General features: G+C 36.5%; 1 protein-coding gene and 1 non-coding gene across 2 annotated transcripts; both read left to right on the top strand.

Annotated features, from left to right (window-relative positions):
- The first annotated feature begins 239 nt into the window (after nt 1-239).
- On the top strand, nt 240-4,755 carry LOC114628483 (cystatin-S-like). The gene is made up of 3 exons (XM_028776369.1): nt 240-467; nt 3,339-3,451; nt 4,461-4,755. The coding sequence occupies exons 1-3, from the start codon at nt 240-242 to the stop codon at nt 4,753-4,755; spliced, it is 636 nt and encodes a 211-aa protein (XP_028632202.1).
- An 8,191-nt stretch (nt 4,756-12,946) lies between these two features.
- Nucleotides 12,947-13,077, top strand: LOC114628487. The gene has a single exon (XR_003712478.1). It is a non-coding gene; the product is annotated as a small nucleolar RNA SNORA17 (small nucleolar RNA).
- The last annotated feature ends 8,127 nt before the right edge of the window (nt 13,078-21,204 follow it).

Raw genomic sequence — 21,204 nt, 5'->3', positions numbered from 1 at the left:
CAGAAGTGGAAATAGAGCTGGCTTCCTGTAAGAGCAATGTGAAGGAGAGAAAGTATAGAGGCATGAATAGATAAAGGAAGGGAAAGGTTGAAATAACATATGGTGCTGTCAAGTAGCCAATGTAAACTAATAGTACAGCATATAAGGCCAACTCCTTCCGAGGCTACATTCACTGCCTGACCCAAACTCACTGCAATTCCACTTCTAGCCTTGGATCCAAGTTGAATTGGAAGAAGACCATGGCCTACCTACTCCATGCTCAACTATTTTTGCTGACCACCCTCATACTTGTTCTAAACCTGGGCCACTACCCTGTGCTTGGTCACAATTTACGTGACATGGAGAAATCTAGTATGGAGGAGTATGGGGCCCCAGAAGCACTGGATTTTGCTGTCAGGCAGTATAATAAATCAAACAGTGACTTGTATGTGAGCAGTGGGGTGGAAGTGAAGAGTGTTCAAAGTCAGATATGTTTTGCTTTATTGGGGGAACCTGACTTATCGTAGAGTCTTGAGACATTCTAGCATTCTCTCCACCTTGCTGTTCTTTGATACTGACTTAGTTTGCTTTGTAGCCAGTGAGTTGAGCTGGAAATATTTTCAGCATTCACATATTCCTCCTTTTATTACATTTTTTCTTATATATTTTCTGTCCTCTTGAAGCACTTGTAGGTGTGCTTACTCAAACTACAATAGCCTCTGTTTCACTAATTTGAAATTTAAGAGTATTTTGTCAGTGTGAACATGCTATACTTCCCAGCCAAACCAGAACAAAGGCTCTTCAAAAGATCTTCTAAGAAGAACATCTTACAACTACCTTTCTTGAGCCCAAAAACAATGTAAACAGATAGTTATGTGATCATAAACAGTAAATTCTCACCAAAACAGCCTTTCCTTCTTGAAATCTTTAGGGTCTTTTATAGAATTCTACTCCTCTTTATGGGCAAATATCAAAAGCAATCACAACTGTATCACAGGAGGGCTCTGTTAATCCATTATGTCTTCTTTATTACCTTACCACATTGTGTTTAGTCCTACTTCCTCAATTTCCTCAAGGATGTATCTATCTATCTATCTATCTATCTATCTATCTATCTATCTATCATCTATAATGTTTTGCTGGTAAACTGTTCAGTATAAACTTTCCATCTTGAAAAATGTAATTTTTATTCATTTTAAAATATGTTAAAAGGTAAATCAAGATATAATATTTATATACAGTTTTGTCATATACAGGATCACTCAGTTTGCAAAGTTTTATTAGTAGCCAATCTCAGAGTTGCTTATGTCCTAACAGTTTTCTGTTGTCTCAGCTTCCTTTGCTTAAAGTTTTACAGAAATTTGTGTAGAATCATTTGTACCCACCAGCGGTGAAATGTTATAATCTTCAGTACCATGAAGGGAGTGGTCTCCTAATATCATACCACTAAAGATGTGGTTTTCTGCTTGAAGTATGAAGACACAGTGATGCTCCTTAGTGAAACAATGTAAAAACATATTTGTTAGAACAGCACTTTCATCTCTCCTAACACAAATCTCTATAAACAAAATATTACTCTTTTTGATCCAATACTCCTACATTTTGACTGGATATAATAACTTTGGTTGATACATATCCCTTTGTAGTAGGAGTACTGCCAATCTAGAGAATCTTAGCTTCTTTTTGCACATATATCTTTGAGTTAAGGTAGAATCATCTTCAACAAATTTCTCCTACTTACTCTAGATGTGATCTTCAAATCATAGTTTGGTTGATAATCTCAAAGATTTATAGAGGAACACAGTGAACTGTACCTGAAGATGCAGCATGGGGTTAACCTTTAACACTTAACATAGAATGCTGAAAAAAAGAGGGGCACAATGGCATGTAAGTGGCTGCTGAACCGAAGGGTCAACACTGAAAAAGAATAAAATTTATACTAGCTGTTCTTCATTATATTAAAAAAAATGTTCTATAACTAACCATCTCGGCATAAACCATCTCACAAACATATAGTGGGCATAACTAACATGGATACAGAAACAGCTATGTGTTATGCCATGTTAATGTAGAGATCTTTTTTCTTCTTTCCACGAATATCAATGATTTAAAGAATAACAGAGTTCTTTCTGTCTACAGCATTTTCTCATGAACACAAGGTTTCCTGTGGAACACTCAATCATGGTAGAAGAGTTAATAAAAAGGAAACCTCTGATGGGTCATCTAGGTTGCCAACATGATTTTAATGAGAAATTAATAAGTGATTATAAAAGAAAATTTCCATGCGATTGTATAATACCTTGTGTAGGTCTGAATAAATCCTGAGTATCGTGAGTATTCTCTTACATAATAAATGGATTTGTCTTTAAACTGATGTCATTAATGAGTAGAGATAAGATTTAGGGAGTGAGGATACTGAAGGAAAATGTCATTGAGACCCTTGTTTCACCTCATCTGTTTTTTGGAAATGTTCTTATATGTCCTATTCTCAGTTTACTGTCAACATAAAGATAATTTTTTGGTTCTCTAGACCACTTTTTTGCATAGTGGATTAGCAACTCAGAAACACTGAGCCTTACACAAAAAAGAAAGGCCTACATGAACATCTTCATTCAGGCTTAATATGTGGGATGAGTAAACTATGAGAGAATCATAGACCTGTGAAAAGTGAATAGAGTGGATGCAGCTCATTTCATCGAACTAAAGCTTAGTGATAGATGATGCATGGCAGTTACTTCTGGTTTCATAGGGTTTGTAACACTTGGTCTGCCCTCAGCATTTTCTCTTCTAGAGTTATATCAGGATGAGTTTATGATTCCCTCTTGGAAAAACAGCTAAATGTTTTTAGTTAAAAATGTAAAACAGGCATGAGAATTTCATACTACAAAAATATTCATATTAACAGCTGCATTTTAGGTTACAACCAAATAAATATATCCTCCTTTTGAATTGAAACGTTCTTCTAGTGAAGCATCCCATGTCCTCATGAGAATGTAGGAATGAGCATGAATAAAGAAAAAGTTTGGGTGTTCTGCTGTGAAGTAGACTCATCTAAGGATTAAAACTGAGCTCCCACACATGATTCACTGGAACAGAGCTAATTCTTTCTCATTTGTGGGTATCTACATCAAATTATTCCTGTGTTTTAGACTTCAATATCACTTCTCCTCTCAGCAGCCTTGCATTGCTGAAAACAAAGTTTATATTGCCTCAATACCAGTTGACAACTCAGAGCTACATACTTTTCCAAAGTATTAGAAACTCTGGTTTTTCAGTGTCCTGTCAAGCTTACTGGAATGGGAAAGAACTCATGTGAAGTTCAGTTTAATGTTAAAAGGGAATCTTTAATTTCTCCTTATGTGGTGGCTGGAAAGAAATTTTTATTTGATGTGATCCTAGGCAAAACTACATGTTTAAAGCCCCAGGATGACTTGACCAACTGTCGCTTAAAAGAAGAGTCTAATCAGCAAGAGGTATGAATGTACCATATATCAGAGATATTCTGTGCAAGTAGAGGGAGAGACAATCCAGTGAGTTTGTAAAAGTTTATTTCAGATCATAGTCATATTCACTTGTATCATTTGCAAACATGGACGGAGGTATGTGTTTGTGTGTGTTTGTGTGTGTTTGTGTGTTTGTGTCCATATAAGTAGATCAAAGTTTGTTTGAACTGTCCTTGGGCAAAGGTGGAAAGGTATGTATAAGGTGTGTGGTAAGTGATACATAGGTTTTTATAGAATGTGTAAATGTCAGTGTAGTGTACTAAGTTAAGAAAATGTCCATGAAGTTTTTATAGTATATTTAGCACTGAGAGAACAGATTATCTGTTCACATAAATAATTTGACTTGCTCAGTATGTTAAAATGTGAATTATGTACTTTGAGGTCACTGTCATTTTGCTTGATTGACCTGGAGGATGCAGTAGTAGGTTGTATTGCCAGGAACAGACATTTACACTTCCAAGTATAGCTTCTGTACATAGCACCCTGAAAAGAAATGAGGTCTGCAGTTCTGGTCTTTGTACTTATGCCCACTAACTACTGATAGTGGTAAACTGAAAATACAGTGTATTTGTGTACAGTGGCAATTCATCTTCCTGTCACTTTCCCTACTATGAAGCTTTCAGGAATTTCTGTGTCTGATGCCCCTGAAAGTCTCTTGTATGGAAGGGAGAGTGTCTTGTGTACTGAGTGTAAACTCTGGTCCTGAATTCTGAGATTCTAGAATGAGTCAGAGGGTATTCCATAAAGGGTTGTCTTTATAAGAAAATGAGAAACCTGTGACCATTAAAGGTAGACAGATGTCATATGGTCGATGAACATCATTATGTTGTAGATTAGCAGACACTGCTTAATAAGGCAGAGTGAAGGTAGAGTTGGCAGAGTTATGATTTTACATTAAAATACTCTCAAACAGTTCTGGTTTCAGATTTCCTCTAAGTTTTATCCAGCACTGATCAACCTTCTTTGTTTACTTTTGTTGCATGAATTCTGCTCTTTTGGAGTCTATTATGTCCCCTGGGAGAATCATATGGCTCTGGTGAGCTCCAGCTGTCGCAGTATACAAATTTGTGTCAAGTGGAACAGTGTAAGATGCAGACATCTCTGGAAGTGCCTCATCACTCCTGTTGATGATCATACCTTGGTGGATGCCAGATTACCAACACCAAAATTAGCAGTGGTTAGACTGCTAAGCAAGCACAATTACACCCAAGCAGCAACCCCTTTCTTCTTCCCCTGCAAATGCTCCAGTAAATTGCCTACATATGCTTGCTAATTCCTTGCTCAATAAAATGTACAGCTCCTCTTATGTGTTACCAGTCTCAGTATATCTAAAAATCTGTGACGGAAAAAATTCTAATTAGGTCTCATATCCATATGTGTATATCAAAGTCAATGCCACATGACACTGTTATTATTCAGAATGTAGAGATGATAAAGAATGACTAACACAAATTGAGACTTATGCCATGTTTAAGAATGGAAACCTGTCAGAAAAATTACATGAGGGTGGTAGTTCCTTAATTGCATATATATATATATATGTATATATATATATATATATATATACATACACACACACACACACACACACACACACACATATATATATATATATATATATATATATAGGCTCTGATGAGCTCCAGCTGTCACAGTATATAAGTTTTTATCAAGTGGAACAGTGCAAGATGCAGACATTATATATGTATATAAATTATATACATAATATAGGTTGACTTATTGTAGCTCTGACCCCTCAGGCTTGCTCAATTCTATCTGTCCCTGGCCCCTGAATCTATTTCCAAAGGCAATATTTGTATTTTCTTCAATCCACAGTTCCTGTCTTTTTACATGACCCCTAATGGACCCAAGTCTGTATTTTTCTCTATTACTTTTCAGATCATATCTTGCATAACTTCCCCCTTGATCTGAATTTCCTTTTTGTCCACCCCTTTTCTTACACTCTTACAGTTCTAACCCTTCACTATAATTCCTTCACTATTCCATACTACACAGATTGCTCTCTTTTGATCTTTACTAAGTTGATAATCATAGTCTCCATAAGTTATACCTTTAATTTTTGCCCTTCAAATGCACATACCTTTTTAGATTAATAATTACTGTACCATAAAACTCACTCTTCTTATTTTCCTGAGATGGCAGAAACATCCAGGGTGATGCCCTGTAATTGCCCTTTAAGGATGGTATTTCAAAGGCTCCAGGAACTTTCAGTTTTGCCCTTTTCTGGGAATCAGTTTTGGCAAATATTATGAAATAACCTTTTGTTGGAACAATGGTAGAATTTTTCTTTCCACAACTCATTAGCATGAATCATTACACCTGCAAAGGAAGCGTCTTCAAAGTTGCTTGGTTGGTTTCCCATTGACTAGCTCAGTTAATGTTTTCAAAATAGAGCTCAAGACCATCTGTATTATGATCTATACCTCTTTCAACACAAATGAATTAGATATGAAAAAATTAGCTAGTCTGGAGTGACATCACATAGTTTAATCGAAGTGCATTATACCCTCTTGTATCTATTAAAATGAGATAGGTAACACTAGATATTAGAAAAGATGGCTGATTCAGTGATATATATCAGAAGAGATGCAGGACATATGTTGAGATGTGAGAGAAGTGTTTGTTTTTATCAACAGGAAAAGAAAAGCTATAGATTGTATCAAAATTAATAAACATTAGTTTTGACCACGAAATACCTCGTGATAATTTTGGCTGCAGAAACAAAAGAAGAAACCAGAAACTACAAAGCAGATAACATGAAGGCTGTTCTATCTACATTTTAACAGCTCTGAGACTGACTGAGACATAAAAGTGTCTTTGCATAGCCAATAAATCTTGTTGGCTACAAAATCCTCAAAAAATATTAATATTTGCCACCTTTTCAAATGCCATTGATGGAGATGTATACAGTCCTAATAGACTTATAATATTTGGTGCTGTTCACCTGATTAAACACAGAGCAGAGAATCATCTTTAGCTCATTTGTGCACACTGCACACTACTAACATGTATAAATATGAAACTGTATATTATTTTCAAAATTCATATATTTACAGGACAAATAGATGAGACACCAAAAAAGACAAGTAGCTCATGTGATCCAACCTCACAAAATGCTTCTTTAGGTGTTTCCTCAAAAAATTGTATCCATGAACACTTCAAAGTGCTAGTTAGATGGTACAGTCTTACCAACTGTTCCAGATAGGACTTCAGTTAATCTCTGCACATTTCCATGTAGATCCCTCCTCTGTCATGTTCCTTAAAAATTAGCCTAATAGTTCCTATTGTACGTGTGTATATTTTAGGATACTTCCATAAAGATAGATTAACTTTGGTTTCTCATCCTCAGATTCCTCCCTCAGGGTATCCAGGCACCACTTTACATGGGGCTGGAAGGATGTAGCATAGTCCTGAATGCATGAAGTCTGCAGGATCCAAGTGTAGCTGGTACTGGCAGCCTGAAAGGATAACTTCTCGGATTTTAGTGTTGCAGATTTTTTAGACTATACTCGATGAATAGCTCTCTTAGACAATTGTCAATGAAGCAGCTTATGTGTACACACTTCATTTGGAGTAGACAAGGGTTATGCACCTTGGAGAGTGCTAAGGTGTTTTTCAGGGTAAATGTAACTCATTTGATAAAGTTGGGAATGCCTCATTTGTATGGAGAAGCATTCCAGAAATCCCATGTGCTTGCTGAGCAGGTTCTTAATCTGGAGACTTCACATTGAAACTGTAATTTGTCCAAGGAATATGAGACATTTTTCAGGGAGAAGATGTGAGGTTTAGTCTTACCTGATCATGCAAAAGAGGAAGCCCTGCTAAGAAAAGAAAGTCCTGCATTTTGTGCCAATCTGAGGAAAGGTGTTAGAACATGGTATACTACAACCTTAGTATCATGGTGCGTAGGTTTTTACATAACTTTTTCAAAGGTTATACTGTTAAACATCCCTCACTGTTTCTCCTTTCCTTTGCTATCCAAGCCCTACCACACTTAACTGTTACTATTTCATTAATCACCTTTCCACATTTACCAATATGTTCACAATCTCTCCATGTCAAAGTCTCTGTAAACATGTAAAAGTCTTCTAGTTTCTATTGTCTACAGTTCCTCAAGTTCATAAACACACATATTAGCATTCAAACCTAAGATCCACTCATGAAGAGAACATGTGTTTGTTTCCCTAAGTCTGGGATACCTTACTCAATAAAATTATTTCCATTTGTATACACTTGTCTGAAAATTTTATTTTTTTAATAGCTAAATATAATTCCATAGTGTATATGTACATCTGTTTCATTAATGAGTCATCAAATGATGCACAAATAGTCTGCCTCCATTTCCTGGTTATTATAAATAATCCAATAATGATCATGGAAGAGCAAGTCTGTGTTGTAGGATACATATTTCTTTGAGTACATGCTCAGAAATTGTATAACTAGGTTATATGGAAGGCTTCTTTTTATTGCTTGGGAGATTCTTGTTTTGTTTGTTTTGAAGAAACTTCAAATTGATTTTCATGGTGGCTGTATTATTTTCCACTGCCACCTGTAGTAAACAAGTACTCAATTTCCCAATATTCTTGTTTTCCCATCAAGTATTTTCTAGTTATTGACTTCATCTCCTAATCATTTGTTTCCTATTTGAGAATGTCTGTGCTTCTGATTTTTGGTAGTTACTTTACTGTTCTTTGACAACACAAACAAATTACAGAATAATGAGTTTCTGTTTTTAGTTCAAGCGAATTAGCAGTTCATCATGATGGAGAGGAAGAGCAGCATAGGGCAAGCGTGACAGCAGGAAGAAACACATCGTGTCCTATACTGTAAGCAGAAAGCAGTGAGAATGATCTGGAAATAACTATTAAATCTCAAAGAAACTCCCTGTATACCAACCTCTCACAGGCAAATACTGTGAATCTTCACCAGCAACAACATCAATTAGTAATGTTTTATTTAAATACACATGGTAGTGAAGAGACCCTCTTAAGCTAACTACTTCACTCCAATACCCTTAAGCTCACAGCCATATAATAATTTTTATTTAGAATACATGTGTCCAATTGTAAACATTATCATATCATTTCATGGTCTGCAAATATAAGCTTCTACATAGTTATACACGTTATGCCTATATTATGGTAGGTGAGATTATTATTTGGTTATTGTTTTCATTTGGAAATTAAGCATGATATGAATTAATTTGCTTCTCTGTCATGATGACTTTTTATGGCTAATTTGATTGTCAGTTGGAGTGTGTCTGGAGTCAAGTAAAACACAAGCTCACTGGACACTCTTCTCAGCCAATTTTTGATCAAATTATTTGAAAGAGAAAGACACACTAAATGTGTACTGATCCCTTCAGCAGCTGCCCTGATTAAAAAAAAGTCACGGGCAAAAAGAAACAAACAAACAAACAAACAAACAAACAACCCTTTCTTTTCCCCTGGATTTTCCTAACTCTCACTAGCAAGTAAATAAGGAATATTTCACCATTGTTCAGACAGGTTATTCTCATTAAGTTCAATTGAGCACAGATTAAAAGATATTCAAGAAGGTGTGAAATTTGTTGAAAAGAATGGCTGTAATGAGAAAGAAAAGAAGAAATGGAAATTACGCATTTCACACAAGGACTAGAGTTTCCAGACTATTGAACTTTGGGTTTCCTTTTATTAGAATGTCACTGTACTCTGCTTCCCTCTTAGAAGAAAAATATTGGATGTTTTACTTTGTATCTAAGAATAGTTTAGAGAGACTTTGAATTTATAAAGAGACTGTGTATTTTCCAAGAAATTGGTTATTTTAAGGGACTTAAATTTTAAATATTTAATATAAAAGACTGAGATTCTTAATGTTATATCATGTTTATTTTGATGTTATTGTGATATTCTAAGGGCAAAGTTAAAGAAATGTTATTGTTTAACAGTGATGTGTTTGAGTCAAAGTAGTCAATTGTGTTAGTTAGTTTAATGGTCATTTCCCAGAAGTTAGAGTCATTTTAGAACAGGGAAATTAAGTGGTTGAAAGGTACTACCACACTGCATGGAAGCAAGACTACAGGAGTATTTTTGATGGATGGTTGATCTGGAAAATCCCATATCACAATGGGCAGTGCAAAACATGACCACTAGGCTCTGGATGCTGTAAGAAAACAAACAGGCTGAATAACTCTTCATGAGGAATTCTATAAGGAAAACCACACTGTGGTCCCTGTATCAGCTCCTTGCTCCAGGTTCCTGCTTTGTTGAGTTTCTACAATGACTTCCCTTATCAGTATAGAACTACTTGAGAGTTATAAGCTGAAATAAAATCTTACTCTTTCAGTTGTGTATTGTCATTGAACATAACCACAGAAATTAAAACCCCAAGAAAATGTTTTAAAGTATAAATGCATAATAAATGTAAAGTAAAAAATATTAGGAAGATTATTTTCTTCCATATAACAACCTATAATGCTCCTACTTGCTGTATGATGTCAATGGATTTAACTCTGCTGATGTGGCAGTCATGATTTTGAATCTGTATTTCAAATATCTGAGAGTACAGTTTGTGAGTTTCAGTGATGTCATTATGGCGGAAGGTAGTAATATCCCCTTAGAAACTTTTCAGCCCTTGGCATGAACTATCAGTATCGAGTAGTTGCCACCTTTCTAGCTGCTGGTCTGTGACTATCACAAAGACAAGTGATTTTGCACTCCATGGTGCATTGTATTTCACTGTGCACAGACCTGGTGCTATTGGTACAATTATCACTGATAATTGTATTGGTGGTCAGTGGTAAGGCTGTCTCTGTCTTTATCATGAATAATTAGCCTTCTCATTCTCTTCCAGTTTATTGTTGCATCAGCTGATATGTTTTTCCCCCTCTCTATATTTATGAATATTTTTTCCTCTTATCTTTACTGACATAGTCTATGAACATAAGGAACTCTTCCTACCATTTCTGTCAGTTCTCTAGCTTAGCTTTTTCTATGATGTAAACATAATCTTAAATGTTTTTTTTTTAATTTTAGCAACTCTCTCAGAATCTGTGTTCACAGTGATACTTCATTGTATTTCATGCTTCTAGTCTCTTCCCTTAGAGTATTGAAAAGCCTTTTCCAAAAATTCTTGGGTACAAAGCACTTGCTCCATGTCTACACTGTCATTTTCAGGAAACTGGTATGATTTCAAAAATACTTCCTAAGTGAAAAATCATAGACAGATTTAACAGAATGAGTAAGAGATAGGATATGCCCAACATTCAAGAGAACAGTAAAGGAAAAAGAAACTATTTTAGAGCAATGCAGGGAGAGAGAGTCAGTCAGTTGAGAGTCAGTACAATGGATGCATTGCAGTAGTATTGAGTTTGTTTATGAGTTCATGCAGTTCAGTGCAGCATAGCAGAAGCAGTTGAAGACAGAGAATACCAAAAAGCCCAAATATTAGGATGAGTTTCCAGAGCTATATTGAGACCAAGCAAAACAATTCAGTGAGAAGCTTAAAGAAGCCAGGTTGAATCAGTCAGCTTGGAGATGAGTTTGAACCAGAACAACTTTATTGAATAAGCATCCATTGTTCAGAAGAACTAGAAAAGGTGAGCTTATTTAGCAGTAAATCAAAGAAAAGGTACATTTACCAGGAAGTGTTGAGGAATGGGGGTTGGAAGTAGTGGTGGGGGAAGAAATTATGTTCTCAACAATTAGAATATCACTGGGGAGTGTAGTGCCTTGAATAAGAATGACCATCATAGGCTAATATATTTGAATAGTCTTGAGGGATTAACCCTATTGAGAAGGACTAAGAGATGTGGTCTTGTTGGATAAAGTGTGTCACTGGAAGGAGGGCATTCAGGTTTCAGGGCCCATAGAAAGCCTAGAGTCTCTCTCTTCCTGTTGCTTGCAAATCAGGATATAGAACTCTCAGCTACTTCTCCAGCACTATATATGCCTGCATGTTACCAAGCTCCCCAGTAAGCAAGCCCCATTAAATGTTTTCATTTATAAGGGTTGGTGGAATCATAGTGTCCCTTTATAGTAATAGAATACTGACTAACATGAAGGTAAAGTATTAGTATAAATCATAGATAGAGTAGTGTGCCTTAACAGGGTAAAATTAATTGCTAAGCTTAACACATCATATTGAAAAATACAAGGATGCTAGATTATAAGATATTTGCTTACTAAGATGGCAAAGTCCAAGAATATCAAAACTGGAGGCTACAGTATCTTGATGGTCTCAAGAGAATCATAGCCATTCACCTGGACAGTGCTTTAGGGGCAGTGCTAGAGCAGCCAGTGCCCTAAGCCAAATGCACATATTCTACCACCATGTGGGGTTTGGGTTTGCTTTGAAAGAATGTTGCCTTTCACTTTGTACTGAAAGTTGGGAGTAACGTGCTTTCAAGCTTTGTTCCAAGAAATAGGTAAATAATAAAAGAAGAAGTTTATATGTAGTTGTGTTAGGCACTACTTTTTCCCCCAGGACTTAAGAGCATTTCTTGCAGCTTTATGAATATATGAGTTACATTTCCCCCATTTTTCTTCTGAAAAGAAAGTATAGTCATTGACACTTATTTTATACAATAAATATTATCATAATCTATGGCAAAAAAACCCCACTTCCTATCAGGTCATTTGGATAATCCAGAGAAAAATACCTTATTACAGGGTATTCAAATACTTTTTGCATAATGATGTATCCTCTTTGGTAAAAATCATATACACTAAATTTTACTGTGAAAACTGAAAGCAAGCATGAACTCACATTATAAAACAAAGAATTCAAAGTAAAATAGAGAAAGAAGAGGATATAGCTCCCAGAGTTTTTTAGTACAGTCACAATAGTGCCAAAAATTAATTTATACCCTGTGTTGAGATTGTCACTACTCCATAAAAACATCCTCTGAATTAGCAGTCCAAAGTCTATTGCTATAAATTTTTTATCAACCTAAAATGTTAAGTCTGTGTGATATTGCTGGTTTCATTCGTGTAAATGAATGAACAGTGATGAGCAATGTCTTTTTTTGGGGAAAGAACCAGTGTGTTGTAGATTCTAGAACAAAGAGAAACAATCATTTCTTCATTACCTGTGACTAGCTACAGAAAACCTGGGTCATATAAAAGAGAAAATCCTGACATAAATATTCAGGAAAATATTATAGGAGTTAAGAAAGTTTCAAAGAAGATTATTCTACTTCTCTGAGGGACAACCTTAATAGTAAATGTGGCATTTGAGAAGCTTAAATATTTAAAGCTAGGCAATTTTATATATAAAGAAAGACATTGGTGAAAAAGAAGGGAGATACGAAAAGAAGAAAGTAAGGGAAAGAAGAAAGGAAAATGAACTGATTGTATTTAAGCCTGAAATCCCTAAACTGATCACAACAGCTGTGGGAATTTTCTCTGTTATAAGATATAGTATTAAAATAGTGTCCAAAAGATGCACATAAAATGCAACAATGATCTGGCCTAGAGGCTGTGCAGGTATGGCTGCTGTGTCATATGTGCATCAGTAGATGGTAGAGAGGACGGAGACTATGTCTGCATTCAATATTCTGACTTGTGAACACATTAATGATTAGTAGCCTAACATTTCCTGAAAAAAAGAGTATGAGACTCCCACAAGTCTGCTTATCAGCAGGCCCTTTAAAGCTGGGCATCCTGCCAAAGAATAGAAGAACCCTACTACAGACAACAGACCTTGGGCAGAAGTGATTCAGAGACAGAGGACCCTCACACGGGGTCACGACAGTGGACCACAGTGAGAAGTGGACCTTAGATGACCACCAGAGCATTGCCATGGTGCTTTGACAAGCGGTAGCACAGAAGACCAGATTAACAGAAGTCTGGTGTTGAAGAGGCTTTAGTAAGCAGAGTATGCCAAAGATTTCTCCTGCCCAGTGCCACATTTTTTGGGCATACAGATGACTCAGTCTAAAAGGCAGGAGCACAGTATAGCTACCTCTGCCCCTTTTTTTTTTGGCTGATTGGTGTCACAAATGAGGGAGAGACACTTGTTTCCCTTCCTTTACTACTCAACACCTATGGGCAGGTAGGAGATCTCAACCCCACTTTGTCATGAGAGTAGAAGAACTGGCTTTGACCTTTTCAAGATGAATCACTCAGGAGAGGTGGACCTGTGCCTGGCCTGGGAAGCAGGGTAGAGCCATATCTGGTTGTGAGAATTGCCAATGAGCAAGTCCAAGAGCAAGAGAGTAGGAGAGCTAGGGGGTTGACCAGATTAAATCAGACTTCTCAGGCCCAGGTCCAGGGCTTTCAATTGGCTACTACAATATCTAAACCTTCAATGAACTGTAGGAGTGAATGAAGGAGATAGTCCTACAGATACAAAATTGAAAGATTTCCATAAAATAAAGCAACCAATAGGATATCTAAGAGTAGTCTCAGTGTGAATTCTGTATTGTAGAATAGCAGAAGCAATGGACCTTGAACCAGACCTATAACTTATTGCAATGAACACTTACAAGCAGAGAAGTGTATTCTGTGGAACACATTATGACACACTACAGCACAACATCTGGTTACTTGAGAGGCAATGAGATTATTGGAGTGGGGTATAAAGACTTGCCCAGTGTCTGCAATAAACGAGTCTACTTTTGACATTGACTGACCCTCAGAGTCTGTGTCATTGACTCTGTAGCTTCTTACCATCAACCTCAAGGGTTCTGAACAGGGTCACAAGCAATATTCCACAAGATTTTTCTTCTCTGTTGGGAGCAAGTTTGCAAGTTTTTAAGGCTGATATGAGGAGAGGAAAATATGACTGGGAGTGGGGTACATGATGTAAGATTCATAAAAAAGATAATAAAAGTTCTACAAAGAAGAAACAAAAGAAAGAAAAAGAGGAAAAGGGAAATTAAAAAAAAACCCACAAAGGTGAAAGACATCCCTTGAAAAAGATTTGAAAGTAGATCATAAGACAACAAGGAATAAATTGTAAAGAGAAGCTAAATGGTAGCAGGTGATCTTCCTGAGATGTGTTTGCCTTGGTTTATAATACACAACAGTATTTCCTAGTAGAAAAGGCACAGGAGAAATTCATTTCAGGAAGATTTCTGCTATTAATATGCTTGTCTTGTTATTATTAAACATATATAACAATCACTAGGTATTAGCCCACACATTTTAGCAGATGTCTTCAGAATGACAAAGTTGTACTGCTGTCTAATGATGCAATATAAAGAAATATGTGACTTTTTAATTTTTATGATTATCCTATAAGAATTCCTAAAATTATGTCAGTATTTATAAAGCTCTTTTATACTTAGATTCCTATTAGGTTCTCTCTGATAGTTACAACTGCCATAAGAGTTCTGCCAGTCTTCATTATCAGGAATTAATTGCTTCTGAAATAGCCAGAAGGCATCAGAATACATTCTAGGAGGTTGTAAAACCATTAACCAAAGGTCATAAAAAGGAAACAAAGTATCTACTATAGGTTCTAGGACAAAAGATGAAATATTTACTGAATTTATCTGTACAAAACTTCACTACAACTTAGTTATGGCTTTTAATTCTCCGTGAATCTGCAGAGCTGTGATAGAAAATGAGCATATAGCTACATAAGTATTGCTAATGGATATGCATGTAACAATTCTTTGTTGTAAACTGATTATTCAATTTATAATTTAGATTTATGTATAAATTTGTGGTGAACATTTTACCATGTGATCATATATTCAGAAATATGTATAAGTGCCGGGGAAGCACTTATGAAAAGCGAGAAGAGAAGAACTGAACTTGGCACTTTTTTGAGCAGAAATGTTTAGACAGAATAGAACTGAGGCTGGGAAGAACATTTTATACAGAACAGTAAATGCATAGCATTGATTATAACTATATTAAAAGTAAGGGCATTATTGCGACATCAGAGAAGAAGGACTCTTCCTAAAGCCTCAAACTCCATCTCCTGTGCTATATCTCTAACCTAAATCCCAGATGTCTGCACCTATCAGTGACCACAAGGTGAGACTCCTACCCAAATATCTTGCCACCTGGCCACTCTGAACAAACTCAAAAGCAACGACCTCTACTAGACACCATCTACACTCCATTCCCAGGCCATCTATATCCCTGGAGGCCTGAAGTTGTCCAGGGCAAATAGAAGACTAACCCTCAGGGAGCACCAGCTCTACCTTCATCCCTAGAGGCTTGCCTCCAACTAGAACAACCAGCAGCTTGAAGCCATCAGGATCTCCCAACTCTGTTTACCTCTCAGGAACGCTGCTGTCACCAGGGACAACCAGCTCTATTGGTATTCTCAAAGGCCTGCTGACATCAGTGACAGTCAGCTCTAACTGCAGACCCAGAGGCTTACTCCCATCACAGATTACCAGATATACTAACATGAGGGCCAAACAGACCATATCCCAACTATAATACGACACTAATCATTGAATATCCTAACACACATGAATCATACAAAATACTTAAATTCTAATCTTAAGAAGATGTAGAGGCGTTTTGCTGTCTGAAGAGACCTCCTAAAATCGCAAAGATCCTTATTGGACTTGATTTACTCTATTACAATAGAAAAGGCTGTGTACAGCTCTGGACTGTGTACAGCTCTTAAAGAAGTCTCCCTGTCATTGTCCAGTGAGGCATGAGGGCCATACCCATCCCAATGTCTTTTTCCTGGAGAGGGGATACTTTTGACATCAACCCCTATGCAGTCAGGCTTGTCCCTCAGGGAACCCAGATAGATATTTTTTATCTTTCATTTATATTCCCTTGCAGTGCTTAGCCTCCCAGCCTAAACAAGAATTCAGATAGCCTGACAGAGGGGGCTCTGAGTGGCCCCTCTCTGCTTGGTCTAGGGGCAGAAGTCCCCCCTTTTAGGTTGGGTGGAGATGGGTTTTGGAAACACCCTGTATAAAGTAACAACCTCATCTTGAGTCTCGTGGTCCTCCATAGCTAACTTATGATAATGTATCTGAGTAGGTTTTGCTACCAAATTATTTGTCTGTTGTATCACAGAGTTATTCCGCCTATTTGAGGGCCAGGGACCAGCAGAAAAAAGCAAAAAGAACCCAAATAATGGTCCCAAGATGGAATGAAATAGGGTTGACAATCTTGCAGAGGCTGCAAACCAATTCTTGTACCAGCCTTCATCTGTCTCTTCTCTCTCTGTTTTTTCTTAGGGCCTTCACTATCTATTTCATGCTCTCTTTAACCCTCCTTGTCTTGTCTATGTAAGTTCATGATAGTTGATGGATAAGTGAGTCTTTTCCCCTGCTGGACCTCAATAAAGGGCTGTGATGGAGTTTTCACTCTTCTGAAAATGTTCTCTTCTAATTTAAGGGAGATGACCTTTTAACACGTAGGGTGGAAGTCCTTCATCATTTCATCTCGAGTGTTTAGGGAAATGGGTTCCAATAGGTTTCCAAATGTTGGGCTGGTTATGTAAGGGATTTGACTGGGCAGTCCCATTTGCCAGGCAGATTGGTTATCAATATTTGTTCACTAAGATGTTAATAGAGAAAGGCTGAGAGGACATGTATTTAGGATTTTATCTTCCATTTCAGGAGAGAACAAGATGTCCTCCTATCAAAAATGTGGTTATATAAAGATACTATTAATTAAAATTCACTCCTTGGAGAAGGAAGAGTGACCATCCTTCTCTTCTATCAAGTTATATCAGCCAAGAATATATACATTAATATATGTGGTATTAGGCTCTGGCTTATGTCATCCCTTTTTGTTTTCAGTTTTGAGTTGTACTAATGGGTGACACATATATACTCACATGCAGAAACACAAATCAACATTCTGTCTCAACATTTTCTAAACATTTTTGATAGTATACAGGGATCATCACATATTTATTTCAAGGGAAGCTGGGATGAGAAATAGGTCATGTCCGATAGGCAATTTCTTCTCTAGTAAGTGGACCATCCCTATTCTTGGAAGCAATGACACCTACTTCAATATCTGTTTCTTTCTTTTAAGGAAGTCCCATGGATGTAAGGGCATAAACACTGTTCATGTTTACCCTCTCTTCCAGGAGCCTCTATGTCAGCAAATTTGATTTTCTGTCGCTTCATATTCTTTATCATCACTACATTATGGGTATTAACAATGTCATAAGGCCTTGGCTTGATATGCACATATGGATGTGAGCCCTCATTAGGCCTTTTCCCAACACATAACTTTGGATAAACTGAGGCTGAAGTCAAATAAATATAGCTGTTGAAAGTTTTATTAGAGCAAGGAATTAGCAAACACATGTGGGCAATGCACTGGAGCATTTGCAGAGGAAGGAGGAAAGGGCAGCTGTTTGGGTGTAACTGTCTATGCTTAGCAGGCTAATACTAATTTTGATGCTGGTAACCTGAAATGCAGCCATTAAGGCAAGATCATCCATTTGAGTGATGAGGCAGTATCAGAGAGTTCTATATCTTGAAAAGTGCCACTTGACACAAACTTAGATTCTGTGACAGGTAGAGTTCATAAGGGGCATAAAATACTCCCAGGGGACAATATAGATCTCAAAAGAACAGAATTTACTCTATAAAAATATACAAAGGAGGTTGATCAGTGCTAGATAAAGTAAGCAGAAATTTACAACCAGAACTGTTTGAGAAAGTTGGACTGGTGAATTTAAAACAAATCTCTGTCAAATTTAACAACACTCAGTCTGATTCAGCATTATCTACTGTTTTACATCATAATGATACCCATCTGCCCTATGACAAGTATCTACCTTTTAGAGTCTCAGGGAACCAAACATCCCTTAAAAAACACTTTATGACTTATTTCAGAATCTCAGAAGTCAGGAGAGTGGCATATGTTTAGTACACAGGACTGACTCACTCTCAGACAAGGAACAATCAGGACCATGATATGAAGACATTCTGAGAGCTATGTAGTAGAGACTGTGTCATGAAGAGGAATTTCCACTGAACACAAAGCCCCTGTATATTCAGTGTACAACAATTAGTGTTCATATACCAACTTAATCTAGCAAATTAATGTCTCATTATTCTCTTAGACGTATATGGGTTAAGTTGTCAATGCTACAGTCAAATTCACAGTATCAGTTGAAAGTTGCTTGATGGGTTTCTCTCTGACTACCTCAGTTAATTTTTGAAAATAGAGCTCAAGAACATCTGACCTATGAATTACTCCTCTTTCATTGGAAATGAATTAGAGATTAGAAAAAAAGCAACCATCCTGGAAATATAACTCATAGTTTAGTAACAATGGATTATCAGTTAATGATTGATATTTTGTTTAGTTTTTAGGAGTTTGTTCTGAGATTGTATTTCTGAGTTCCTACTCTTTGTATTTTTTCATTGGTATATAGAAATGATATTGAATTTTTATGGTAATTTTGAATCTGCTATTTGCTGAGAGCAAATTTCTTTGGACTACTTCCTTGCAAGATTTATGGTTTTTATGTAGCACAATATAATTTTTTCAGAATACAGCATAAAAGCACTCATTGTCTCCTCTTACACACACCTGAAGTATGATTTTTATTGCATTGCTCTAGTAAAAACATTTAGCACTATAATGAATAGGTGTAGAACTAACACTCATGATTTTTTTCTGTTTTTATTGGGATTGCTTCTAATTTTTCTTCCTTTAGGATAATGTTCTTTATGGCATATTCTTCATACCATTTATTATACTGTGATATGTGCCTTCAAACTCTTCTTTCTCTAGAATTTGTATAAAGAAAATTCTATACAAAAGGAATATAAAATGATAATAATCAAATTTGTAAAAAAGAATAAACATCACTAGCAATTAGGATAATAAAAATACAAACATTTTCAGAGCTTATTTGGACTCAGGTAGAAGAGTTACCAATAGGAAATCTATCTGTCGGGAATGTGAAGAAGGGGAAACACATAATCACATTTGTTGATAGGGTTATTGTTGGTGAAGTATGTTGATCCCTCAGAAAATAGAAAAAAAAATGCTACCACAATAACTATATTTTCCACTGCAGACTACATATTCAAAGGGCTCTGTTCTATTGGAGAGATATATGCTCATCTATGCTTATAGCTTCTATACTCACAAGAGTTAGGAAATAGATCAGCGTAGAAGTTTATCACTTGAATCATGAATAATGATGATTTGACAAAAATACAAGATGGAATATCATTCAAGTTTAAAGAAAAATTATAAAATGTCATTTCAGAAGTTACTCTTCTCCCAGTTGCTATAAACCACTAGGTTATGTTTTTAAAGCTAGTCCCTAAGTCTCATTTTCTTATTTGGCCACAGACTTATTTCTGAAATATATCACCAGACAAGCCAACCTTATTATTCAGCTATTATTCTTAATCAGGACTTACCATCTTATCCTAGAAAAATCACTACCTGTTAGGGTTTATATTTAGAAAATGCTGCAGTACAGGCTGGCTATCTAATTGGTAGGGCAGCTCAGCATAGCTCTGGCCACCATATTCCCCACTAGAAGTGTCCAGAAGCCATGAACGCCACAGTAAGAAGTAGCCAGAGGACAGGTATGTCACAACTAGATTCACAAGACTTCAGCATGGGGAATGGCTCTGCCAATCCACCATGCTATATCCGCAAAACTCAGCTGAACCCCAGACAATATCTGACATCCTCGAAGTACCTGGTAGAATGAAGACTCTTAATGCTTGAAGACTATCCAATGGATTTTTATATATAGAAATGCTCAAATGACAAGATGCCCACACAATTAGAATTATTACCCAATATCTAACTTTTTGATAGAAGTTGTCACCCAGGACTGCTTTAGACCCATCCGTCTTCCTCCATAGTCAATAGCCTCCCTTTCTCCTTTCCTTCCTCTCTTTTCTCCCCTACTCTTCCTCTTTACTTCTCCCAGATCGACCTCCACTTCTACTGCAAAATCATGGAGCTTCACAACAAATACAATGTAACAGTAGCAGGAAATTATCATGCTACAACTCCCTTCCATTTTTTTCATATATGTATATGTATATGTATATATATATATATCACATGATTTATTGCTTGTTTGTCTTTGCTGCTGCTGCTGCTATTGTTGGCTTTGCACACAGACTCCATGTTCCACAAACTCTGCTTTCCTCTTTGGTTTAATAAATCACCTTTGTGCTGATAGTTTGGTGTGAGTGACTGACTGTATGTGTGTGTGAGTGTGTGTGTGTGTGTGTTTGTGTGTCTGTGTATCTGTGTGTGTGTGTGTGTATGAGAGAGAGAGAGAGAGAGAGAGAAAGAGAGAGAGAGAGAGAGAGCAAATGTATGTCCTTAAGAAGAGGGGAAATGGAAACAATCTACTCAAAACAGGCCCATATATCTAGGAGCAATGGGAAATAAGAAAACTATTTGCCTTGTAGTCTAGGTATAAATGAACAAAAAGCACTAGACGACTGCTCATGTCATATTCTATCTATCCACATATACCCAAAGTTTGCTGGGGTACAAACCTATAGATATCCAAAATAGAATTATAGGATAAAACTCATAGCCATGCTTGTCTTTAAGGACATGCACATAATAAACCATAAAATATTCAGACTAAAGAGCACAGATATGAACCCACACAATATTTTGATGAGAAACATAGAAAAGTATTTATCATAAACCAAAGATGACAAAATTATGCCTCTTGATTATGAAAGAAATGGAGGATGGTCCATATCTTCATTGCTTAATATGGGTCCCTGTTCTGGAGGGGTTCCCAAGAAAATATCTGGCTTGGTCAGGTGCAG

Source organism: Grammomys surdaster, unplaced genomic scaffold, assembly GCF_004785775.1.
Source record: "Grammomys surdaster isolate TR1022 unplaced genomic scaffold, NIH_TR_1.0 268, whole genome shotgun sequence".
Lineage (NCBI taxonomy): Eukaryota > Metazoa > Chordata > Mammalia > Rodentia > Muridae > Grammomys > Grammomys surdaster.
Note: the sequence above shows the minus strand (reverse complement) of the source record. Positions and strands in the feature narration are given on the sequence as shown.